We start from the raw sequence: 26768 nt of genomic DNA, 5'->3' as shown, positions 1-26768 counted from the left end.
AATAATCTTTATATTTTAATAAAACTCTTGTAAATAATTAAACTAAACTAAAATTGTAAATGGTGATGTGATTTGGTCTTGCTTGGTAATTATTTTGTTTCTTAAAATTAAGTTTATTTAGCGTAACTTTACCACTAACTTTGTAAACTTATTTGAATTTTGGTATATTTTTAAATATTTAAGTTAATTTTGAGGTAGAATGTAAAATTGATGTTAAAAGAAAATAGTATGGTGCGGAGTGAGTAGGCGATCGCGCCTTTATTTACACTGACCGTCTTTTGTGTCTTCTCAATCGATCATCTTCTTTGCAACCGATGCCCGTACATACATACGAAACAAGAAAGACCCGGCTGGGATTGAGCCAATCCGATTGTTCATCGGCCCTTCCATTCCCATCCTCCACCTTCTTGTTTTTGGCCAATTCATTCTTGAAATCTACATCTCTACTTCTGTCATGGGTGCGAGTCGAAAGCTCCAAGGGGAAATTGACCGAGTTCTCAAGAAGGTCCAAGAAGGGGTTGACGTTTTTGACAGCATTTGGAACAAGGTTCATTTCCCCATCCACTCACTCGCTTCCGAGAATGTGAGCTTTGCCTGTAAATTTTGAGTTGGGTCTTTACTTTTTCGTGTTTGTCTCGTTTCTAGGTTTATGATACCGACAATTCCAATCAGAAGGAGAAATTTGAGGCGGACTTGAAGAAGGAGATAAAGAAGCTTCAGAGATATAGGGACCAAATCAAGACATGGATTCAGTCCAGTGAGATTAAGGATAAGAAGGTTTTCCCCTATCTTGCTTCTTTATGCTCTCAAAGTTACTGTGGTTTCTGTGAACTTTCCATCGCACATTGACTCGTAGGATGGGGTTTATTTATTTGCTTATACAGTCAGTTCTTAGTAGTTAGTACATATCAAATCAATCACTCGAACACGCATTTTATTGTTGGGAATTTAAGTCCGTTTACCTTTTAGAGATCCAAAAGTTATTGCTCTAACTTCTAAACATAGCTTATATGAGATGGATCTAAACCCAATGTTGAACCATCTTGCTGAAGTGCTCTAATGGAAACCTCATTTTCTTTTGGATACTCATATTTGGTCTTCCATTATGCTTCGGTCAAGTTCTTATTAACAACAGTAGACTGTAGGGATGGAGGTTGGTCGATGAAACAGAGCCTATAGTGTTCACCTTAATTGTCCATCATCCATTGCATCTTATCCTGACCCAATATTTGTCCACAATTTACTTTTATTGCATTGCCTGAGGAATTAATCTTATGCTTTTTGTCCATTCCATGAAATTTTGAAAAACATAACGGCCTCTCCCACAAGCCTTAGTGGATACGCTACATATTATCATCTTAAAGGTCAATTCCCCACCCCATGATGGTTTCCTCCCATAGCCAAACTTCAATTCTCTATTCGAATCTTCAAGTTCAGAAATTTTTTTCTATTGTTCACAACATAGTGGCAAGGACTTGACTTCTCATCCTCTTGAGGTTTTATAACTTCTCTGAAAGAAGTCCATGTTCAGCTCTTCTATGGTTGAAAGCTCTCCCTTCCTCTATGAGGTGGTGTATTTCTTTGAATCCACTAGCCAAGTTTGTTCTTGAAGAAATATAAGGTTACCTAGCGTTTTCTTGTTCCAGATTATAATATGCTCCTTTGCTGCTTTAGGAATTAGGCTAATGATCCAACGTAAAGTCTGGCCAACCCCCAACTAATTTCATTCCACCATTTTTCCAGAGGGAGGCAAAAAGGACTAGTGCTGCAGCTAACAGTTTCAAATTTGAGAGGGCTTTGGACCCCTGCAAGAGAGTTAGTCTTCAGACTTCAAGAGAATCGGATTATGATTTGAAGTAGTCCTTACTTTCCTTGATCTGAAATGTAAAGAACCAACCTTTCTAATTCTAAGATTCGTGGATAGTTATATCTAATTTATCTGTAGTATTCTAAATTTCTAATACTTATTTGTTTATTTTTTTTATGAGAGTAGTATTCTATACCTTTTCTTACTTAAATATTCTAATTACTACTTATAATATTAATATCTATTTCATGTTCCTTATCTAGAATAATTAGAATATACACGTTGCATCAATTTATTTGATTGATTTTTGTCAACCAAGAGAGCTATCCAATATAGTTGGTGTTTTGTTTTATTTGGTAGGATCATTAGGTGGGAGATAGAACTCTCTCATCGGCGTTTCCTAGGTTTCACGACCTGCCTTCTTTGAAATATTGTTTAGTGTTAGATGTTTTGGTTTGGTCGGGGAAATTTGTCTCTTTCTCCTTGATTGAGGGTTTTGACTTTAGGTTGGGGAGAATGGATGTTCGAGTTGGAGTCCTAATCTGGTGGAGGGTCTCTCTTATAAGTCTTTCTTTAGAATTTTAAATGATCCCTCTCCCGTTGTTGAGTTGGTCTTTGATGTTTTATTGAGGATTAAGATTCCAAAGAAAGTCAGGTTTTTTTTGGCAAGTTTTCTTGGTTGCATAAATACAATGGGCAAGGTTTTGAGAAAGTTATCTTTGTTAAAAAGCCCCTTTCGTTGCATTCTTTGTCAAAAGGCGGAGGAAAATCTGGACCACCTTCTTCGGGAGTGCCCATTTGCAAAATCTGTCTAGAACTATTTCTTGTAGAAGTTTGATGTCTCGCTTGCTAGCCAGAGAGATGTTCGTTCAATGTTCAAGGAGTTTCTCTTCCACCCGCCCTTCAGTGAGAAATGGCGCTTTCTTTGGTTTGCAAGGGTGTGTGCTTTAGTATGCGATTTGTGGGGAGAGAGATAATAGGGTGTTTAGAGATATGGAAAGGGATCCTAGTGAGTTTTGGTCCTTGGTGAGGTTTCACGTTTCTCTTCGAGCTTCGGTTTTGACGGCTTTTTGTAATTACTCCCTAGGCTCTATTTTACCTAGTTGGAAACCCTTTCTTTAGTGGGTTTTTTGTATGGCCTTGCACTCTTTCATTATTTCTCAATGATAGCAGTTTTTTTTTTTTTATTTATTTGAACATTTTATATATTATTATTATATCTTTTTTAAATAATAAAATTGTAAATTTTGATATTTGTTGGTACAGGTCAGTGCGTCTTACGAGCAGGCTTTGTTGGATGCTCGTAAACTTATTGAGCGTGAAATGGAAAGATTCAAGATTTGTGAAAAGGAGACAAAAACTAAAGCCTTCTCGAAAGAAGGTTTGGGTCAACAGCCTAAAACTGTATGCTCTTAAACTCTATTCTCACTCATCTTTGAGCCTAAATGAATGGATAACTAGCTAAACATGCTTATAAAAAATTGCTTCCATGATTTGACGTGATTTGGTACTTGTTCCATTAACTTTTTGCAGTTATCCTTTTGGAGTTTTGGCTTTAAAGAAAGCAAATATTTTAATCTAAGTTCCTCTATTGGTTAGATAATCTTGAATTCATCACGATCACAGCTTCTTGGCGGCACATGCACATTCACTGTCAAAGTTTTTTGTTGGTTATTCTTTTAATGAAAAGCATGATATCCGATTGGAATAGATGAACAGTTTCCAAAAAACAAGGAGGATGGCATCGTGAAAGGTTTGCTAGGAAAAGGGCCTTACTATATATATGCACACACAAAGGGGCAATCTTTAACTTCCCTTCCTTCTTTCTTATGTCTTTAATCTTTCACTATATATATGTACACACACAAAGGGGCAATCTTTAACTTTCCTTCTTTCTTTTGTCTTTAATCTTTCTCAGTTGACACTTTGTAGTCTTTGAGCTTTTATTCTCCCTATAACTTCTCAATCCTTATTTCTTTTTGAAATGGGAACTATAATACTTTTCATTGATATAATTAAAAGAGTCTAATGCTAAAAAATACATATACCAAAATCAACAGAAATAGCAAAGAGCCAAAGATACAATGCGAGGAATACAAAGACATAAATAAACCGAAGAATTAAAAGCATTCTAATTCAAATGAATGTCCGGAATAGAGTAGAATAATTGCAGAAAGCTTTAGATTGGGAATACCACGTTGAGGTAGAAGAGACACTAAGCCCAACCAATCAAACCAATCTAGCCTTTTTTTGTGAAAAACCTTCTGATGTTCAAGCCAAATCTTGGATATTGGAGCCTTGGCTGTGTTGGACCATAATAATTGAGATCTAGTAGATAATATAGCTTATCAATCATCAGTTAAAAGTTCTGTTTCTTGTTTAGAAAATGAAAAAAGAACTTCACCTGCTGTTCTGCAATTTAAAAGATGATGGTGAGTTTGATTGTCAATTTTTTTTTATGAGGAACGTTAACAAGGATGTGCTCTTTCTCTGTTTCTCTCTCCCTCTCGTATTTGCAACCACCACATAGATCAGTTCATATTGGCTCAATAGTGGTGGTTCAAATATGAAAGAGGATAGAGAAAGTAAGTTATGCACCCACAACAATAACATCCGAGTTGGCCTGTAAGTGTTTAGTGAAAAGGGTGACAAAGGAACTAAGAGAAAGCTTGGAGGAGTAACAAGTTCTGTGTACATGGGAAGTTGTTAGAAATGAACGTGATGACATACCCTTCAACCCCTCAGGAATGCTGAATGATATAGTGTGAAGAAACTTTTGTAGTGTCAAGGATGTGATTTCATGATGAACAAATCAAAATCTATGCGACTCCACGTGACGTCTTCTAGAAAGTGTTGATCATAGATCCTTTTCGTCTAGACAAGGCCCTTCCAAAATGCTCGGATACTGACTTTGTGAGTGTTGAAGGAAATTAGGGTTTATTTGGTTTATTCCTATTTAGTATTTTTCCATATTTGTATGTTTCCTTTATTAGTATTTTGGTCTCTATTTATTCACCGATGTAATAGGTTATTATGTACAATTTGATTTATTCAATATAATATATAAAATTATCAGTGAGAATAGTGGCTCTAAACAAAGAATGGAAGGTGTTAGGTACTCTCATATTCGAGTTTTGAAAAGAAGAGTTACATAAAAGAATAAATGTCAATACGGAGGTCAGATCCAGTGGAGTTGTGGTTTTGCTCGGGCAGTCTGGCAAAAAATTTTATGTGTTAAATTTCTGATTTGTTAGTTTTTAGAATTGCAAAAAGGCAGTTGAGGAGTTGAGGGCACTAAGGGGGTGTCAGCCTAGTTGAGATGTTCGGGTGTGCTTCCACATCCGTAAATTTTTACTTAATGCTCTTTGTACAACTCTTTTGTATTTTGAGCATTTGTCTCATTCAATACATTAATGAAGAGACTTGTTTCCTTTTCAGAAAAAGGAAAAGGGCAGTTGATGAATTTTGTTTTTTCATCCGACCTTTCATGATAAAAGAAGGTTTTTGTGATTGTTATTTTGTGGGGGCTTTGGGGAGAAAGAAAGAAACAAATTGTTTAGTGGACATTGGAGTTCGTTTGGTAATGTCTAGTCCCTCATTAGATTCTTTTTCTTGAGCCTCTGTTTCTAGATTATCTTGTAACTATTCGATCCTTATTTCTCTCGATTGGATCTTGTCTTGTAGTTTGACTTTTTTTCTGTGATGGGACTTTCCTTTTTTCTATATTGTGCATTCTTTCATTTTGTCAATGAAATTCAAGTTTCTTCATAAAAATCATACATACATATAGAGGTTGGTTATATTTTTGCAATATTCCCTTGCATTTATGGAATTTCGACACATTTAAAGCTTTAGGTGATGTGTGTGGGGATATATTGTATGTGAGTATGTGACAATAAGGGCTAAACTCATGGCTCAATCACCTGCCTACACTTTTAGTTGAATGATCTGGAGTATTTTTGAAGTTTTATTTGGTTTGAATTGGTGCATGCCTCAGTTTATAGAGGTGGATGGTGGATTCCCTAAATGGAGGAGGATTATAAGATAAGGCATGCTATGGAGCAACATATCTACTGCTATTTTATGGTTGCTTTGGAAGGAAAGGAATGCAAAAATATTTTTGGAAAAGTTCAATTTTGTCGATTATTTTATGACCTTGTACAACTTACGGCCTCTAATTGGCGTAGCCAGCACAATCTCTTCACCCCTTTCTTTATCAACTTAAACTGGAAACTGAAAAGTTTTCTTGTTACCTCTCTTTTTAGGGAAGAGGATGCCTTGTCATATTGCCTTTTAGGTTACAAGAGTTAGTTTTTTTTGGATATACGCATTTGGAGTTTGAATCCTAGTGAAGGGTTTTCTTGTAAATCATTTTTCAGATTATTATTGGATCTCTCTCCTATTGGAAATATGTGTTCAATGTGATTTGGAGGATTAAGATTCCTAAGAAGACTATGTTTTTTATTTGGCAAGTCTTGCTTGGTGGTGTGACCACTTTTTTTTTCTTTTTTGTTGAAAACAACTTTCATTGAGGAAAAAAAGAGAGAGAATACAAGGACATACAAAACAAGCCCACCAAAACACCTAAACTAAAGGAATGGGTTCCAAGTAAGTAAAATGTTACTGAGTAAATAGTTACAAAAAACTTTGAAATCAAAGCCGAAAGGAACACATGAAATCTAACTAAGGACCAAACCTCATAAGAGTTCCTATTCCTCCATCTGAAAACTCTCCCCCAAAATATCCCATAGCACGACACACACCCCTGCAAACCACAAAATACTACCTTTGTCTTTGAAAGGTGGACGGGGGAGAAACTTTGCAATCGAAGCACAAACGTGAGAGAAGTCGTTTTTTGTGGCTTGTTGAGGTGTGTGGGGTGGTTTGAGATATTTAGGGGGGAGGAATGGTTGAGTGTTTGGAGGCAAGGACATGGACCCTTATGAGGTTTGGTCCTTGGTGAGTTTCCATGTGCCCCTTTGGGCTTTAGTTTCGAAGCTTTTTTGGGAAACATTTTACTTAGTGGGAACTCCTTCATTTAGATGGGGTGGTTTGGTGGGCTTGTTTTTTGTATGTTCTTGTATTCTTTCATTTCTCTCAATGAAAGCCGTTGTTCTTATAAAAAAAAAAAGGAGAAATTAAGATAACATTTCTTAGTTAGGTGATGCCACTGAAAGGTTCTAGTTCTTTCCTTATTGTCTATGACGTGTTTATGTTTTCTCATAATTCTCTTATGTTTTGTTGTTTTAATTTATTTTCTATTAGGCTTTGTATCTCTTTTTAGGATTCTTGTATTTTTTAGGGGAATGGATGGGAAGTGCAGAAATACTAACTGCAAATAAAAAGAACCTATATAAAATCTAGGATATGACTAAGGGCTCTCTAAAAGTATAACTGAGGTCCAGTTACCGTACAATCTACCAGAATGAGGCTATATGATAACAGAGATTTTTTTTTAGTGAGTGTTGAAAATTTTATATTTTTGGCTGTCGTTTATCCTTTTTCAGCTTCTATTGCTTTGCTTTCAAGTGTCATTTTCAGTAATAATCTATGTCATGGGCTATATATTTGTAGATTGATCTAAAGCCATATTAGTTTTTGACTTCCTTTCCCTGTCAATAATGAAAACTTGTCCTCTTGTTTGTCATTGTAGTTATTTTCAATTTCAATCAATTTTCTTTTAAGTGGCTTTGTAGGAAAATTCTTCTTGTTTTGTCTATTCTTGTACAACTTGTAAATAGTAGCTTTGCCTACACGTGAAAAATTGTTTACTATTTTTATTGTTGGCTCTAATGAAACTTCTCTGTGGTTTTTAAACATAGGATCCAAAGGAGAAAGCTAAATCAGAGACACGGGATTGGTTGAACAATGTGGTATGGAAATCTACTTGTACAGAATCTCTATAGACTATATGTCCTATTGGAGAACACTGCATTTGATTAAAGAATCAGCATGTTGTTCTTAGTTGCAATTGTTGAGCTTCCAGATTTCGGAAAAATTAATACTTTTTAAAATAAGAAACTGAAACTTAAATAATTATGGCTTCTTCTTGGTGCTCCATTTTCAAAGATCGTTGTAATCAATGGTTTGGTGCAAATTTTAGAAAATCAATCCCTTCATGAGGTGGGGATATCTTGCCTTCTCTCTTTTTTGTGGTTCCCTTGATACTGAAATATTTGTTTTCCATCCGAAAAAGGGAAGAAGTTTGTTCCATAAGAGGGTATGTGCAACCAACACATCAAATCAGAGTCTAGGCTGTAACGTTAGTTCAACTCACTTGTGTTGACATCTTGCTCAATATATCTGTCTACCTGGCCGGTCTTTTGAGGACTACTTTCTGTGCTTTCATGTCTTTGACATTCCAACTTATTTGTTTCAAGTCACTGGGCCTTCTCCAACCATCATGTGTTGGCCTAGCAGTAAAAAAAGTGACAATCTCAATAACTAACTAAGAGATCATGAGTTTGATTCATGGTGGTCACCTATTGAAATTAATTTCCTACAGGTTTCCTTGACACCTAAATGTTATAGTGTCAGACAGGTTGTTCTGTAAGATTAGTTAAGGTGCACGTAAGCTAACCCCTGCACTCACAAATATCAAACAAAAAAGTCACCGGATCTTCTTTCAATTCTTATACTAAGGAGTCCTATTTCAGATTCCTATTTTTCTCCTTTGACCTGGTTTTCTTTTTGGGATCTAGAAGTTTCCTACAAGTTTTTCAGTTTGATTTTGGGTGGAACTGATTGGCAGACAAGTCTTCTAATCACTTCACATATACTAGTTATGCGAAAATAATTGCTTATGGTATTTGTTTGCCCTTATGAGGGCAAACATTTATATGAAAGAGTGGGAATGGTGGGTCCCCTGCTAGTTATTTGAGTGAATTAAGTATTCATGGATAGACCAGACTCTTGAAACCCTAGAACCTTAAATGAACCTTTTCTTTCGTTTTTTATGTTTATACTTAGTAGGAAAAAGAAAAACTCTGTCCAATTTGCTTAACAGGCACTCAATGTTTTTATTCTGGTCAGGTTAGTGAGTTGGAATCTCAGATTGATAATTTTGAAGCTGAGATCGAGGGTTTGTCTGTAAAGAAGGGGAAAGCAAGGCCACCTAGATTGGTTAGTAGTATTATACACTGTATTTTCTAAAATGATATGTTGTTCTTTCCTAAAGCTTTGATTTTACAAATATCTGCCCATTTTGCTCTTACAGGTTCATCTTGAAACATCTATTACCCGGCACAAGGCTCATATAATGAAGCTGGAACTGATCTTGAGACTGCTTGATAACGATGAATTGAGTCCTGAGCAAGTCAACGATGTCAAGGACTTCTTAGAAGATTATGTTGAAAGAAATCAGGTTATAATTCCTTCCACGTCTTTTGCATTTCTATTGTGTTGTACGGGTGCTAGTACTCTCTCTTCCTTTGTAAGGAAGTAGCATTCATTATGATGATGCATAAAAAAAGGGCCCAAACAATGAAGCAGACAAAAATAAAAGCCAGTTACAAAGGATTGGTCTCATTGTTTGATTGGAGAGTGACAGGTTGCTCTCATTAATTAGAATTAGAAATAAAGGAACATTACAAAATCATAAAGATGAGGAAGCCAAAAGGGATGTTTGGGACTTCCTTCAAGACCTCTCTTAGCTGTTTACCACCTCACAGTTGTCTAAGTTATAAACCCAACCAAAGCTGTTTTCTTCCTGCTAATACAGACTTCAAAGCTTTTTCAAAGCAGTTCAAAGTATAAAAGAAATTATCCAGCTCACAATCACACTCTGCTGTTTGCAAACAGAAAATGATGATGATTAGAAGTTGGTTTTGGTCTACTTTAACACTGTTCAGAAAATCTGCCTCTATGTCCTTGAAACTCGTTAGGATAAGGATGTCTGCCTTCAATACAAAGAGAAAGGGTGGAAATATACCTCTTCTCTAACCTGTTTAAAAGTATAAATCCTCTCCTTACCTTCTCATTGGCAAAAACAAACAACCTAGCATCAGTAAGACTTGTTTATTTACATGTCCCACTTAGAGCTGGAGTCTTTCAGATATGATTCTCTCTTCTTTTTGTAATTTGGGCTTCATCAATTTAGAATGGCATATTTTTTTTTTAAATCTTCCTTTTTTTTAGGGATGCCTTATCTCTTCTTTGTCTTTCCTAACTCGGGTTTTTTGGATCTAGCAAAACATGTTTATAAATTACTTAGTAGTGACCTCTTTTTGGCTTCTTTATTTTTCTCATATACAATTCTTTTGTACTTTTGAGTTCTAAATAAAGAAGTTTGTCTCTTTTAAAAAAAAACAATTAAATAGTAGTGACGGAGATTTAACCTAATATGTAGTTGGTAACTACAACTAATTTTATGATAAATAAATATATTGTCAAAGACATTCTGAATAACTGTTTGAATTGGGATCTCCACTTAGATCTTCATTTATTGCCCGCATTTTTGGATTCTGGATTCTTTTTCCTTAGAGATTTAGCTATTTTTATAATTCTCTTGTACTTTGAGCAGTGGTCTCATTTCATTATATTAATGAAGAGGCTCGTTTCCTTTCCAAAAGATAACACAAGAGTCATTGGAGCAATATGGTGGCTACCTATCTAGGTTTTTTTTTTTCCCGAGAAAGATACAATACTTCTCAATAATAGAATGAAAAGAGACTATCAAAAAGAAATTTACAGCAAAGTAGACTTTAAAAGGTAGAGTAAATAATTAGAGAACTCTTCCACTATTAAAGATCTAAGTGGAGAACCCATTGAACTTGTTGAGGAGAGAGCACCATGAAGATGCCTTTGCATGGGCTAATTCAAAACTTTCATAATGCAATCGAGAAGAGCCCCGAAAAATAGTTGATTCCTTTCCATCCATAACTAAAAAAGAAGATTTGTTACTACATTAATCCAAAGATAATATGCACTTAAGCTCAACAAAGGACCACATAGAAACTGCACGACGTCATTTGAAATGAAAACCTTAGGATTTGAAAGTTAGGAACCCAATTAGTGAACCGCTAATATCAAATGCTCAAACCCTAGTCAATTTGACAACAACCCAAGGGAATGGATTAGATTTGGATTACTCTTTCATTGAAGATCAAGAGATAAGGAGAACTAGTTCCCCACTCCAAGTTCGAACACTCCACAAGCAAGGTGATCAAACTTACCTGAATGTTCTTGACATGCAACCTTGAATCGAGGATTGCAAAAAGATGGTGACGAGACTCTGTCATCTACCTGAATGTTCTTGACATGCAGCCTTGAATCCAGAATTACAAAAAGATGGTGATGACGCTCTGTCATCTGTTAGAGAATTTTCATTGATAAAAGACCTTAAATCTTCAAAATATCGAAAACTACTTGGCTTAAATAGCTTCCCAATAAAACCCTAATGCATTGCAAAAAGACTAAATTGACCCTACTTAAATATTATTAAAAAGGATAAAACTGGAAAATATTAAAATTACATTACAATTATTAATTAAAATCTAATTAATAATTTGATGTTTGGTCGGTTCATATCATCATTCTTCAATTTGTTTGAAAAGATTAATATGAATATTACTCCGAAAAGAGAATATAGGAAGTCACGTCGCCGAGGTTTCTCAAGTTCTGAAATTCTTTCATTTTAAATTTGATTTGAATTGGGGATAATATAATGAATTTATTGGGTTATCAAATGATACATGGTGCAATGCAATGATACCAAGGTTTAGTAATAAAAGATAGATAACCTGGTAAACAGGCAGGACTTATCCACTAAGGTTGAACAATGAAAATAATTTGAATCATCTACTGTGATAAAGAGCTTGAAAAAAATATGGTTGAGATGTTCTCAATCTACCAAATAGAAAGAATGAATGGGAGGCATAAAAATCTGATCAGGAACCTCTTCACGCATATTTTTTTTATGATGGTGATGGATAAATACGAAATAGTCCAAGGCTTCTAATAGTTGAAGCGTGAACTAGGGGATAGAAATGTAAGAACTGGTTATGAAATCGGGATGAACCGATGATTGGACAAGAATTACAAAACAACCGAAGGCTAGAGATGGAGAGGTGAGAAGAAAGGGTTGACATGTTACTGGAAGGTGATGCTTGAATTGTTGTTGGAAGGCGACAGTTGGAGGCCATGGGAAGGAGAGAGAACAAAGCATTGTGCGAGGACTACTGATTGCTTACGTAGGATGTTAATTTCAAATTTCTTATAATCAAATGTTGCAAAGTTAGGTTTTTGTCTTATTGCATTTATTGAGGTTCATGTTATTTGACCTAGACATTCACAGATATTAAAGGTGAAAAAAAAGAGTTAGTGAGGCGAGTAAAAATGGTAAGCCATATCAAAGTCTCATGTGCTAGTTTAGGACTATTCACAACTAGTTGATTGATATATTTGGAAATACATTTTTATGTCCTTATCGTCTTATATTGATCATTTGACTACCACTACTAAAACTGTTACTTTTATTTGTTCATTTCATTTGATTGTGCTCATATGATGACTATACTTCAGTTCATGGAAATATCACTCACTCTAGCCATTGACTTCTCAAAAACTGTCTGTATAGGAGGATTTTGATGAATTCAGTGATGTGGATGAGCTTTACAGCTCATTGCCTCTTGATAAGGTGGAATCTCTTGAAGATTTGGTTGCAATTTGTCCTCCTAGCCTTGTGAAGGTAAGGATTTTTCCTCCTGCTTATCCATTTTGAAATTAACAAAAAACTTATAATACAGTCTTTTGCTGGTTTACTTGGTGATATATTTATTTATATATGCACACACACACATATATTCAGTTTAGTTATCTTTTTTAAATTAAATTATTTTAGATTTGAGTAATTTATTTTAATGTACAAGTGTTCTAAATAATATTTATTCAATATTTTATTATGTGTGCCTTGCTTCATTCAAGCGGCACCTTTCTGTCACCTCTCACCTTTAGGCAATTTGAAAACTTGTCACCTTAGAGTGCGCCTTGCGCTTTGAAGACGCTGAACTATACAAAATCAAGTTCATAGAACAATTACAAAAGATCTTCGAAGTTGAAGCCCAGTGGGAGACATGAAAAGCAAACAAGAGACCATAATTCGTCACTCTCCCTCTCAACACCTCTAAACACCCTACCATTTCTCTCATCCCACAACACCCTTAATATAATACACGCGTTGGCACACCAAAGAAAACGGCCTTTGGTGAATTGAAGAGAAACTCCTCGATCATATCTCTAACAACTGTGTGACAAAGACAGCTCAAGCCCTACGTTTGGAAGGAGTTCCAAATGCAGCTTGCCAACTCACAATGCCAAAGGATATGGTCCAAGTTTTCCTCTGCATTTCTGCATAAAATACAGCAAAAGGCCCAACCAACGATGGCATCATCCTCGAAATCCTGTCCAACGTGCTGATACAGCCATGAAGGATGTGTCAGGTAAATAAGTGAACCTTTCTAGGACCTTAATTATTCAGACCAACGAAAAAACCGACTCAGCCAAGGGGAAGTTTTGACCAAGCATTAAATAAAAGATGTACACGAAAACCCATCCAAAGGACTACGGTTTCAGATTTTCACATCTCTCCTCCTGTGGCAAAAAGAGTGAAAGAGTGATTTTCGAGAAGCGAAGAAGAGACATCACATCCAAAGTTTCCTTATCAATGAGAGTGTGATGGAAACCAAAGGAAAAGGAGCAAGAAACTCCCAGTCCACACGAGAAAGTTAGAGACAAAATGATTTTTAAAAAAGGGACAACTTGAATAAAGAAGAAAAGCGTGAGGAAGGGGATGATCCCCCACTCGATGGTCATCCCAAAAGTAAGTCTCTCTACCCTCCCATACCACACAACAGACCAAGGAACAAAATTAGGGAGCTCTTTGGAAATGAATTTCCATGGATTCTAGTAAGTGCATTTAACCCCTTTAGCCAACCACTCAAAGGGATGGAGATCGTGTGTGCTCACAATCCTAGTCCACGTTAAAGCGCCAAAGTCATTTGACTAATAGGGTTTTGTTAAGAAGCTTTAAATTGGTCCCCCCCCCCCCCCCCCCCCCCCCTAAAGACACTAGTTTCTCAATGACCTCCCACATAATTTGGACACTTCAGCGGTGGCTTTAAAAAGAGAGAAGAAATAAACTAGAATACCACTCGGAACGGACTTGATCAAGGTAAGACGACCCACTTTAGAAAAGAAACCCCTTCTCAATGAGGGGAGTAGTCCATCTATGTCAAAACCAATTGGCAATGAGGGGAGTAGCCCATCTATCTTGGACCGAATACTTGTTTAGGCTTAATGGGCTCTGATACCATGTTGAAAGCAATAAACACGAAATGAAGGCTTACGTGGAAACTCGAGAACTGGGAATAAAACCACGATATTGTTGCTTTATTATTTTTTGATGAATTATTCAATAGGTACAATGAGGGAAAATAAATAGAAGGAATTATGGTAAATATTTCCATAATCTTTCTATAAATACCCTAAGGGCCACTAATTCTAACATACTACGAACTGTATCCTACACAGGATCCCAAAAGGCTACACTTTTCGGGTTATTCCCAAAAGGAAGACCCAAATAAGATGGGGGAAGACTTCCCACGTTGCAACCAATCCACTCAACGCATCTTTTAATCTTCTCTTCCTTGCTATTGGTACCCATAACACAACTCTTACCTCTATTAATTTTCAAACCCAACATCTCTTCAAAGAAGATGATAATGTGGTTCAAGCAAAAGAAACGAGTTGGAATTACCATAGCAAAAGAAGAGAGCTTAACCTTCTCCTTCCCAACTTCAAAGGGCTCAAGGATCCTACCTTTCACACACTTGCTCACCAATCTACTAAGGACATCCACCACGATAATGAAAAGAAACGGGGAAAGAAGATGTCCCTGTCTGAAACTTCTTGAAGCCCAAATTTTACCTTTAGGTTTACCATTAACTAAGGTAACCTCACATCCACGTCCTCCATTCATTTTTTTGAAAAGGAAAGCAGCCTATTTATTGATAATAATAAAGCTCCGAGTACAAAAGGTTGATTCAAAGATCTAAACAAAAAGAGACCATAGGATCCGTAGGCGCACTCAGACATCTCAACTAAGTTGACACCTCCTTAGTGCCCAAAGATACAAAATAAAGTCTTTCAAGAATACAACAAGCATGTGCTGTAAAGCCAAAAACTAAACAACATGGAAAAAACAGCAGATGCAAAAGAGTAGACAGGAAACTTTTAGTGATGGCTAAAACATGAGTCGTGAAGAAGATGGCTACTATTGCTCTAGAAAAATGAGGGCCTGCCAATTGAGACTGAGTTCATGGATGGAGAATGCTTCAAAATCTTTGTGTAGAGTGCACCAAGCTGTAGTATTCCTTTTGGCTATCTCAAAGCGGCTTAACCAGTTCATTTCCTTATCATGAAGATTCTTTGATTTCGTTTAAATCAAATTTCTGCGAACAAATCCTCCATTTATACCCAAAGCCTTTCCTATCTAAGACCTTATCTAGAAATCCCAATCCATGTGATCATAGGCTTTTTCAATATCAATTTTAAACAACACACCTTCCTTCTTGTTGGCTTTGAATCCTCAATCGCCTCATTAGCGATTAAGGCTTGATCCAAGATTTGCCTGCTCGGGATGAAGGCCCCTTGCGACATTGGGATTGTCGAAGGGAGAATCTTTTTAAGCTGGTTAGCCAAGACTTTTGTGATGATTTTGTACACACTTGTGATCATTTTATTGATATTTCTAATAGAGCCACATGGGTTGACCTTGCGTTCAATTAAGTCGATACAAATAATAAAAAGTATAGAGTGGGTTAAAAACCCATGGCCGTCACTCCCCTATAGACCTTTAATCGAGACATGCATGCACAAGTTGGTCTAGATAAACACAAATGTAAATGGAAGTAGGTATATATATTGATCATCCTAGGAAACTTAAGATCCGCGGAAATAGAATGTACTCTTCAAACAAAAGTGAACTTAAAATGTTTTTTTTTTAAAATGGAAACAAGCCTCTTTATTAATGATAATGAGACTAAAGCTTTAGTACAAGAGTATTATACTAAGAGCAAAAAAAACTTAGGGAAATACAAGGCGACAAGCTAAAACTTAAACAAAGACTATACTCGGGTAACATAAATATGATGGAAAAAACGAACCCGAGCAGAAATCTGCTTGAGCAATGTTAGACTCTGAAAAAAACCTTCATCCTACCTTGTTAGAATGCACCCCAAAACTCTTTAAAGCTTCCAGCAAAACTCCAGCCAACATCTTTTGAGCTCTAGATGCTTTTTATGAATGTTTATCGAAGTATTCTCTTCTAGATTCTTGAATTAGTACAACGACCAGATTAATTTCTTTAGCAATCTTTTAATAATCAGCCACATTGATTTTTGTCCAAGTCCTCACGTATTTCAATAGCTGGGGTAGATGTAGGTGCAACTGACTATGGAAAAAGAAGTTCAATTTACTTTCTTCACCTCGTAAAAGTATAGAGTGGGCTTTTTAACCCATGGCCGTTTTAAGTTCACTCTTGGCCTGATTGCCAACCTTCTCGTAAATATATATATTATCTTAAGAAAATTTGTCATTAACCTATTAGTAATGAAAAAGTTTTGGAAAAACCATAGAAATTTATTCTTCGAGTGGAGGTGCGAGCCTCCTCTATTAAGAGATGCAAACTTTTTGTATGATCCAAAGAGGGTATAAGAAAATAAGCTTGATACATTAAGTCCCACGAGCCTTTTGAATATTTTTTTTTTGATAAATTGATATGTTATCTTTTGGCAGGGTACACCAACTCTCAACGTAAAGACTACACTGGCAACTTCAGCAACTCAGGCTCCTGTATGTCTTTCTCCATTAACTAGCACAGACATTTTCTTTCTCCATTAATTGGCATCTCATTTCAAATTATTGCTAGTATATTGCTAGGCAAATAAATGTTTGTGGCCATTTTGCTTTAGTCTTAGGAGGTGTGTTATTTACAAAGTTCTATTTTTGTCAAAGATTTGGAGAATTTTCCAATAGGTATTTATCCAGAATTTAGGTGTTTGATTGTCTTGGTGTTTAGGTGTTTGATAATTATGCAAATCGTAAAAAGTTCTCTGTAAAGCTTTTAGGATTTGCATGTAATTTAGCAAGATACATTTGTGAAGTCTATATGCTAACTGCTTATTTACTGTAGCTTAGGATTAAACTAAATACTTGATCATTTTAGACAGGGTTTTGTCATAAATATCACTTTATAGTTGTTGCCCTGCTCCGTACATTTGTAATGGATGTTAAATTTTCCAGGTTACTGCTGCTCCAAGTCATCAACAAACGACTGGCCTTCCAGATCAGGTTGATGATTCAACTTTGCCAGATGGTAACATTGACATTCTTTTGAAGACTCCACCTTCTAAGAATAGTGTCCTTGGATCGTCTGCGGCTACAACACCCACTGGGAACCAGGCAGCCTCGTCTTCCTTGAATGGTGCAGTGCATGGATCTGGCATATCCGCTACATCATCCATTCTTCCAGGTTCAAGTGCTGTTCGTGCAGTATTGGAGACTACGGCTGCTCCTAATTCATCTCCTGTAAATATGCCCACTTCTGCAAAGGATGAAGAAATTGCTAGCTTCCCAGGCCGTAAACTGTCTCCATCAGAATCCGGACTTGTTAGGGGTGGCATGGGAAGAGGTGTGATTGCTAATCAGCCACCCTCCACTTCCTCCCATACTTCTGGTATTGTGGTTCCTAGCAATATAACTCTCGGTAACGTTTCTTCTGCCTCTGAAGTGACAAAGAGAAACATTATGGGAGTTGAAGAACGGGCTGGTAGTGGCATTGTTCAGTCCGTAGTTTCCCCTTTAAGTAACAGACTTGCTTTGCCTACAACAGCTAAAGTTAGTGATGGAACGACCATGGTTGATCCTACTTCTGTAAGTGATGCAGCGGCTATAGGGGGTCGAGTTTTCTCTCCAACTGTGGTTTCTAGCATGCAGTGGAGACCAGGAAGTTCTTTCCAAAATCCGAATGAAGGAGTATGATGCTCATTGGAATGCTTTTCAATGTAGATTATTTAATTACTGTTGATTAATGGCCTAATGGGAGATTTAAATGATTTGTAGGGTTGATAATGAATTAATCTTTTGAAGATGAAGTTTTACTTAGTAATACATTTTAGTAAAAAGTTAATTAAGATGGTTTTAGATGTCAACACAAGCATAGCAAAGTGGTAAATGTAGAGGTCAAAGGTTTAACTTCTCACACTCATATTTGGTGTGCTAAAAATATAATGGACGCGTAGATAACTGTTTTTATTTCTTTCTCAAGTAAGCTAAGGTTATTGTTTCAAATTTGTTCTGGACCATGTTTGTTTTCTTTATATAATATTCACATGTATCTTTAGGGATAAATGGTTTAATTCCAGATGACTTTGATGTAATGATATTTTATATCCCACTTTCTTTGATGCAAAGTACTTGTAATAAACTAATCTGCTAAAGCACGTTCATTTTCAATCTAACTGATTACTGGATTGTTTCCATAAAAATCTATAAAATACTAATTCTTTTATTATGTAGTTAACCATCTCATCTTCAGGGGCAGTTTCGTGGAAGAGCTGAAATAGCACCAGATCAGAGGGAGAAGTTCTTGCAGCGTCTACAGCAAGTTCAGCAACAGGGCCATAGTACACTTCTTGGCATGACTCTTGGTGGAGGAAATCATAAGCAGTTTTCTTCACAACAGCAAAGTTCACTTCTACAGCAGGTTCTCTTGTTCAAAATTCTGAGCTCTCTTTCTTCAATCTTCATTTCACGTTTGGCAATTATTTGTTTAAAAACGGTGCCCTTTCTGCAACTCCTTTGTAACTTTTTTTCCTCACAAGGATATAAGACTTTTATCAAGGAAATGAAAAGAGACTAATGCTCTAAAATGCAAAAATAATAGAGAACAAAGGACAATCATAAAAGAACAACAGCAAACAAAAAGTAACGGTAAAAAAGCTAAACAAAACACAAAACATGAGAAATAAAACATCTCAGTTTCAACATACATCTTTCACTGAAGAACCACCAAATAGCTTTTTTTTTTTTGGAAAAAAGGAAACAAGTCCCTTTACGAATAGTACTCTCTACTACTCAAAGTACAAGATACAATGAACAGAAAATGAAGAGCCTAAGGATCAGGTGGCACTTCCGGGCATCTCCGTTAGGTTGACACCCCCTTAGCGCTCTAATCACATCCAGAATAAGCTACGAAAAATAATGAACACAAAGATCTTTTCAGCTGTTTCCTTTCAAGAAGGTACGTTGTAATAGCAAAAAAATGAAGAAAATAAGAAAAAAAACAGCACCAACAGACTAATGCTGGAAAAAGGCTCTCCAATTACCTGCACTGAGTCATCTGCGTCCTTAGATAAGGCACACCGCTGAGAGGCGTTGAAATTTGATTCTAGCTGCTTCTACACAGTTTGACCAAGTGGATGACTCTGATGAAAGACCTGCTGATTTTGCTCGAACCACTGCTCAGAAAGGTGAGCTTTTACAGCATTGAGCCAAAGTAAATTGGCTTGTTTCTTCAATTTTACACCCGACAAGACCTGCTGCACATTGTTCAGAAAAGAATTATCAAACACCCATGACAATCTACTGATTGCAAAAGGCTCTAACCAACAATTACTCCCAAGGGTACAGTTTAAAAACAAATGTGGTGAATGCTGCCAAACACAAGGGGCAAACTGAGGAAGACAAGTAGTGGGTAGGCAGCTTGTGTTGAATCATTTCAGCACTGTTCAGAACTTCAAAAATCATAATCCATGCCACATTATTCACCCTTCTCGGACTCATGGACTTCCATAGGGCTTTTTCCAGCTCTTTAACCAAAAAGACTCTGCAGGACTCTAGGGACCAAGTCCTTTTACCAGGCTGTCCAACTCCTTTAACCTCCAAAACAACTCAAATAAGCTTTGAAGCTCAACAATCTTCTCTTCCTTAAGTGATCTTCGGAATAATGGAGTTCATGAAGAGCAAAATAATGTACCAATGGTCACCACCTAGCTTTATGATTAGTTGAATCCAATCTCTATTGATAAGATAGATAAGAACTTTGGGTTTCTCTCTGGTTTCTTTTAAACTATAATTCAGAAAGAACTTCAACTATGTTGAAATATCTAGATGCATCTCAAGATCATAAGATCTTAAGTTGGAAGGCTCTCTATATTTAAGCATTAGTTTCATTTCATTTTATGAACGAAATGTTTGTTTCCCCTAAAAAAAAACTATGTTGATTCAAAGAAGATTTTCCATAGGAGTCATTGTAGGGCCAACCAAAATTTGTGTATATTATCTCACATTATTTGAAAAAGCCCACTTAATGTTGAATAACATGAGAATCTTGCCCCAGCAAGAATAAGAATAAGAACGCTAAAAAAGATATGATTGAGAGATTCTCCTGTCTTATATCTATAAGGAAAATCGACAGAAGAAAACATAGATAAGGAGTCTTTCTTTCCAAATTTTCAGCCGAATTAGGGTTACCATTGAGCAGAATCCATATGAGAATGTTGGTCTTTTTTGGACATTTAAACTTCCCAATGAAGAATTCAAACGATCATCCAAAGGAGAAGAAGACTCCAAATATCTGGACAAAGACTTCACTGAGAATTTGTCCGATGGTTCACTTCAAGAGACAAATTTCTAGAATCAACATTCAGAGTAATCAAGGAGATGAGCAATTGAGCATTAACAGATTCTGGGAATCAATAATTTCTTCTTCCTTTAACAAACATCTGAAGGAGAAACCCCATGACAATGTTGAAGAGCCCCAAAAGGCAGAGACTGGACCTTCTTCATTCAATGATAATACAAACAAACGAGGGAAAAACCTTAAGAGGGTAATTGTTGATCCAAGGATCAATTCAGAAATTGAGTCCTTTGTCCATTTCCTAAATTGAAGAGCTTCAACTTTTCACCTTTCCTCCAAGTTTAAGAGATCCTCACCCATGGACTTTTAAGGCTTAAATTATTTCTGCCACACATGTACCAAATAAAAACGTGAGGACCATGAATGCTTAATGCTCACAATTACTTTTCTCCAAATGGAATGAGGTTCTTGAATGAGCCCCATCCTTTTGAGATAAGGGCTAAATTTCTGAAGTTTAGTGTTTTTTCCAATTGCATTCTGATGTGGTTGTGTTAGTGTTGCTTGTGAAATTCTTCATTTTATAACTGCTAAAAGTAAGGCCTTCTGCCTTCATGTGAGGCAGTAGCCTGATGACTCATCAAAGGTGGTACATTTTCCGTGTTGTGAAGAAAGTATCTGGAGCTTAAGTGCTCGCTTAAAGAACTGGTATGTGAAACCAGAAGTTCAAAGAAAACAAATCAACATTAAGGAGCTTGTTGTTCGTAAATTAAATAATCTGACTTACTAGTTCTTTTTTCTTTAAAAAATTGAGAACAACTTTGAGAAAATACACGGGAGGCCCACTAAAGAAATGGGCTCTAATTGTGCTAAATAGTATCTAATTATAAAACAATAGAAATTAGAATACTAAAAATTCAGATTAAAAAAAAACATGAAAGGATAGGGACCAAATAAACTGACTTGGCTACTTGAGCATAGACAACTGGTTAAGTCATTATATGAACCAAGAGGTCAAAGATTCAAATCCAATCCACAACTCTACTTATTGAACTAAACTGAACAAGCTTACCATTGTGTTACACCATAATACAATTGGAACCTTTTCTTGATTGTTCTGTGGAATCTTTCTTATTTGTACATGTTTATTGTCGATAATTATGGTTCACTGTCTGTTCTTGCTATGATGTTTGTCTCTTGATTTTCTTTGAATATTCTTTTTCCGTTTGCTTGGAGCATTAGTTTCTTTTCACCAATTCGATGGGAAGTTTAGTTGATTTTCAAAAAGAAAAAAAGTGATTTGTTTGCTATATTTGCAGTTTAATTCCCAAAATTCATCTGTTAGTTCTCAAGCTGGTCTGGGAATTGGAGTTCAGGCACCTGGAGTAAATCCTGTTGCTGTTACATCTGGTTCATTACAGCAGCAACCAAATTCCTTCCAGCAGTCTAATCAGCAGGCATTAACGACAAGTGGAGCAAAAGATTCGGGTATGATCCAACTTCTTTTCTTCATATTGCAATGAGTTAAGGCTTCTCCATCTCTACGGTTTGCCCTTCACATTCAACTTTTGCATGGGCGGAGGGGGCACAGTAGTAATTATGAAGCCCCTTTGTAATTAACTTGGGATAGGACATCACATATTTTTGTGTGTTTTATTCGACCTTCCTACCTTAGATTAATGACAAGTAAAGCAAAAGATTCTGTATGATCTTGCTAATTGTCTTCATATTCCGTTCACCTCGTTCCTTGTGGGTGTCTTTCATATTCCTTGGTAAACCAAGGGGTAAGATAAAGCCAATGAGGGTTGTCTTTGTTTGACCCCCTTTCTCCCTTCCTATTTATTTTGGTGGTTGGTTTGAGCAGAATGTTGGATTAGGATGCTAAAGAATTATGGAGGACTATGATGTTGAGATTGGAGTCCTATTCATTAGTCATCTTCAATCTGCAGACGATATGATTCTTTTCTCATCTCCTGGAAAGGAAAAGCTTTCTTCCTTGTTTGATGTCTATTAGTTCCTTTCATGCCGCCTCCAGCTTTGCAGCAATCATACAAAATTTGAAATTATTTTCTTTAACATGGAATACTGCATATCTCATCCCTGGCTATAGATTTTGGGCCTAAAGTTGGAGAATGGTCATCAATGTATCTGGGTCTACTCCTTAATGGCAAACCTCATACGGTTACTTATTTTGGAGCCTATCTTATCAAAACTGGAGGGACGATTAAAGGGATGGAAGGGCACTCACATCTCAAGAGAAGGTAGATTAGCATGATTCAGGCAGTTTTATCTAATTTTCCCACATACTCTCTCCATTTTCAAACTATCAAGGCTGCTTCCCACTTGGAGAAATTGTTTGAAAACTTGATACGAAATGGCGACAGACAAAAAGGGCCTCCTTGAAATGGCAAAAGGTTAAACACCCCATTCAAGATGGGGGCCCTGGCTTGACTGATTTATGTATTAGAAGTCGCACTTTTGCTAAATGGATATAGAGACAAACACAAGAAAGCTGCTTTCTGGAGACTCTGTTTTTAGATATGGCCACCCTACAACCCATCCGAGCTAAACTCTATTAGTGTAAGGGCCCATGGAAATAGATTATTTTCAAAATTCCTGACAACATGGTAAGCAATACTGGAAATAGGCACTCTAGTACATGCCCTATGCAGGCACAAGAACTTGTCCACGGCCAATTGTTGGAAATAGAATGCTTCTTGGGATCTTATTTTGAGATGGCATCTCACAGGAGCTGAAATTATTGAATGGTCACTTCTCTCCACGCTAATGTTTTGGTTAAGTGAAGTCATCTTACATCTGATTGGAAGTTCCACCTCCTTCAATCTTGGGTGTTGTCTGTCCTTTGCCAATGAGGAACAACAAATATGTTGATGCCTTTGTTTGTATTTGGGTATCTTTCTATACTATGGAGAGAAGGAGCCTTTGTTCTGGGGTCCTAACCTTCGTAGTTGAGGTGTTGACAATGGGTGGTAGGACATCAACGACTTATGGAGAAGATGATGCTAGGGTCAAGCTTCCATGTTCATATCAGATCAATGAAGAGCAGAATGTTAGGGATGAGCTGCACATAGTAGGCTCATTCAACTATTGCATCATCTTTGAGATTCATTCTAAAATTCATTGTCTAGGATATGCTCCCATGGTTCCACACATCAGTTTTGGATGCTTATTTAGATTCATCAATACCAAAAAACTTTGGTTGAGGGGAGATTACATCTATCCATAGGTCAAACCAAAAAGCAACGGAGGTGTCATTCCCAATACAGCACTGAGCATTGCTGTAAATGAGGTCCTGTTTTGAAACGAGATCCTCATTACAATTTTTCTTTCAAATATCAATCTGGTGAACTGAGGTTTAGGCATGGTGAAGGATGGTCCTTGGGGTTAAAGGTCAATATTATGGTTGCAGATTCCAGAGAGAAGGATGGGTGTGGTGGATGAGAGGGGAGGGAGGGTAAAGAGAAAACATGACTACCATAATTTGAGAGTGTGTTTGAGAGATTTAGGGAAGTGTGTGATGCAGTTGAATTTTTAGCCTCTCGATGATGGTGCGCATTGCCATATATTTTCAAAGTTATCCTTCCTTTAACATTCAAGAAATGAGATATTGATAACTGAAATGTTTATGTTTTCTCATAGAATCAAATAAGAATGACTGACAGAAAAATCTTGTGAAATGCAGATGTTGTCCATTCAAAAGTTGAGGAGGAGCAGCAGCAACAACAGCAGCAAAGTTTATTGGAGGATACTACTGATTCTGCTGCTGTTTCTGTCCTTGGAAAGAATCTGATGAGCGATGATGATTTGAAAGGATCATATACAGTTGATACTCCAGTATGTGTTATTTCTTATCTATCATAATTATCAATACTTAGGTGCATTAATCATTCATTGTCAAACATGGTGTTAACTGTTAAATATTATACGTTACATATACAATAAGAACCTGTATCAAACGTTATGTCTAAAGCTCTTAGCATTTGCTTAGAACTTCTATGTAATTGAAAATAGTCAAACAAATTTGTTGGATATTTAGTTTACTTGCAAATGCGTCCTAACTAGGATTAGTAATGGAAATAATTGAAGTGTAAAGGAGGAATAACTACACGATAAACCAAGATTATGACACTTGGAACCTCCCCTTTTGAGTATGCTAACACAAGCCTTAAATGACTTTTACGAGAGCTTCTCTCAAATATTTTTTTACTAAATTATTCTTTTTATAAAAACTGTATCACCTGACAATCAAAGCAGGGATCTGAATTTCCACTATCTGTGTGTTGTAGGTTGGCATAACTGCTTCACTGACTGAGACAGCTTCAGTAACGAGAGAAGATGACCTTTCTCCTGGTCAACCTTTGCAGCCTGGCCAACCTTCTGGAGGTCTTGGTGTCATTGGCCGAAGAAGTGTTTCTGACTTGGGTGCCATTGGTGATAACCTTGGCGGGTCCTCGATGACTACTGGAGGAATGCACGACCAATTCTATAATTTGCAAATGCTTGAAGCTGCATTCTACAAGCTACCTCAACCGAAGGACTCAGAGCGTCCAAGGAGCTATACTCCAGTTCAGATACTTATTTCTTTATTCTATTGACTTTACTGCATAGAGTTTATCTTACTCTTAACTTATTTCATTTGCAGAGGCACCCTGCAATTACTCCTCCGAGCTATCCTCAAGTACAGGCCCCTATTATTAATAATCCTGCCTTATGGGACCGATTAGGTCTAGAGACCTACGGCACTGACACATTGTTTTTTGCATTTTACTATCAACCGGTATTACTCTCTCTATCTTTTCATGTAATGCTTTTCTTTGGCAATAAGATTAATCATGTGCTGGGCTGCAGAACACCTATCAACAATACTTGGCTGCTAGAGAATTAAAGAAACAATCTTGGAGATACCACAGAAAATATCAGACATGGTTTCAACGACATGAAGAGCCAAAAGTTGCTACAGATGAGTATGAGCAAGGAACTTACGTGTACTTCGATTTCCATGTTAATAATGATGACCTACAACATGGATGGTATGTTTACTTATTAATCTCTCCGTTTTCTTTTTTTGGTACCTTATTTCTTTGTTGACTTGTGTAAATATAAGGTCTGATCTTGGGTTTCATAACATTAAGAGGCCAATTTTACTCTCATGGATATGTTAATGACTGATATGATGCTACAAAAATAATACTTATGTGTAATATGTTGGTAACTATATTTGAATTATTTCTGTACTGTAGGTGCCAAAGGATTAAAACTGAATTCACTTTTGAGTATAACTACCTTGAAGATGAACTCAATATATAGAGGATGCAACGGCATTGATCAAGTAATCTTAAACTTTCCCAGGTTTGAACTTTTCCCCAATGATCTAACTCTTTTCTTTTACACAAACTAGAAAGAGAGATATATCTGTTGCTTGACAAGTAGTTGTATTGATTATAGTGGGTGTAATGAGTGAAAAGAATGGAAGTCGGCACATTTTAGTCTTTGGTGAAGTCTCGTTCCTTCTTTAGATGTTTGAATTATTTCCACTTCATGGAATTTTTAAGAAATGGTTGGTTAATTTTTTTGTAGTTTAGATTTTGCATTTTGAAGCTTTGAACTAGTATGAAGGTCATCAATTCGATCTTATTTTCGTTTTCCATATGCAGGTTTATTATCAGGAAAAGGTTGTAGACTTGCAGTCCGTTAAATGTTGACTTAGCCTTTTTGTTTTCCTTTCTCATATTAATTGTAAAGGACAAATGGTTCAGTTATAAAGATATTATATTAACATGCCTTCCCGTATATTGTCTCTTTTCTTATGTTCATTGGATCAGATCAAACCTTTACTAACCTATTTATAATACTTTTGGAGTAAGAAATTAGATTTTCCTAAGCTACAAGCCCAAAAGAAAATGAATTGAGAGTTGGTTTGGTTTAACTTTTCAAGTGTCTCACCCATCATTTTGGAGAAAAAAATTTGAGGTCTTTGTAACCATTCAAAATGCTTTCGAAACTTTTTTCTTTTCAACGAAAGAGGTCAAATAAGAATGAGTTTTTTTCTAAATCACTTTTTCTATAGTTAATCCTGAGGGCAGTCCTACGTATTGAAGACTTATCCCATACTTGTTCTACTGTAATAAATGTTCTATAAAATAAAAAGCATTTAACAGCACCACTGAATTTTAAGAAGTATGGGCCTTTCATGTGAATACATGGGCTTCTTCTAGTTTGAAGATAACCCTTTTCACAGATACCTTCTCAACTTTTTTTTGATGCATGAATGAATTGATGGGAAAGTATGGAGGAAAAGGACTGGTC

At 36.4% G+C, this 26768-nt stretch overlaps 1 protein-coding gene across 3 annotated transcripts; it reads left to right on the top strand.

The window, feature by feature from the left end:
- Nucleotides 1–255: 255 nt before the first annotated feature.
- On the top strand, nucleotides 256–26343 carry LOC101206210 (general negative regulator of transcription subunit 3). 3 transcript variants are annotated; one of them, XM_004141095.3, is made up of 17 exons: nucleotides 256–547; nucleotides 646–777; nucleotides 3074–3211; nucleotides 7630–7680; nucleotides 8840–8929; nucleotides 9024–9170; nucleotides 12384–12494; nucleotides 16601–16657; nucleotides 17108–17839; nucleotides 18402–18569; nucleotides 21761–21929; nucleotides 24145–24296; nucleotides 24749–25027; nucleotides 25105–25239; nucleotides 25311–25492; nucleotides 25703–25811; nucleotides 26117–26343. In XM_004141095.3, exons 1-16 carry the CDS (start codon nucleotides 455–457, stop codon nucleotides 25767–25769), a joined length of 2703 nt encoding a protein of 900 aa, XP_004141143.1. In that variant the 5' UTR covers nucleotides 256–454; the 3' UTR covers nucleotides 25770–25811; nucleotides 26117–26343. The 3 variants fall into 3 exon arrangements, with proteins under 3 accessions (XP_004141143.1, XP_031738279.1, XP_031738280.1); XM_031882419.1 differs by lacking the exon at nucleotides 26117–26343 and adding an exon at nucleotides 25908–26038; XM_031882420.1 differs by lacking the exons at nucleotides 256–547; nucleotides 646–777 and adding an exon at nucleotides 1866–1884.
- The last annotated feature ends 425 nt before the right edge of the window (nucleotides 26344–26768 follow it).

Source organism: Cucumis sativus, chromosome 3 (genome assembly GCF_000004075.3).
Source record: "Cucumis sativus cultivar 9930 chromosome 3, Cucumber_9930_V3, whole genome shotgun sequence".
NCBI classification, from domain to species: Eukaryota; Viridiplantae; Streptophyta; class Magnoliopsida; order Cucurbitales; family Cucurbitaceae; genus Cucumis; species Cucumis sativus.
This window is presented reverse-complemented; position numbering and strand designations above follow the sequence as displayed.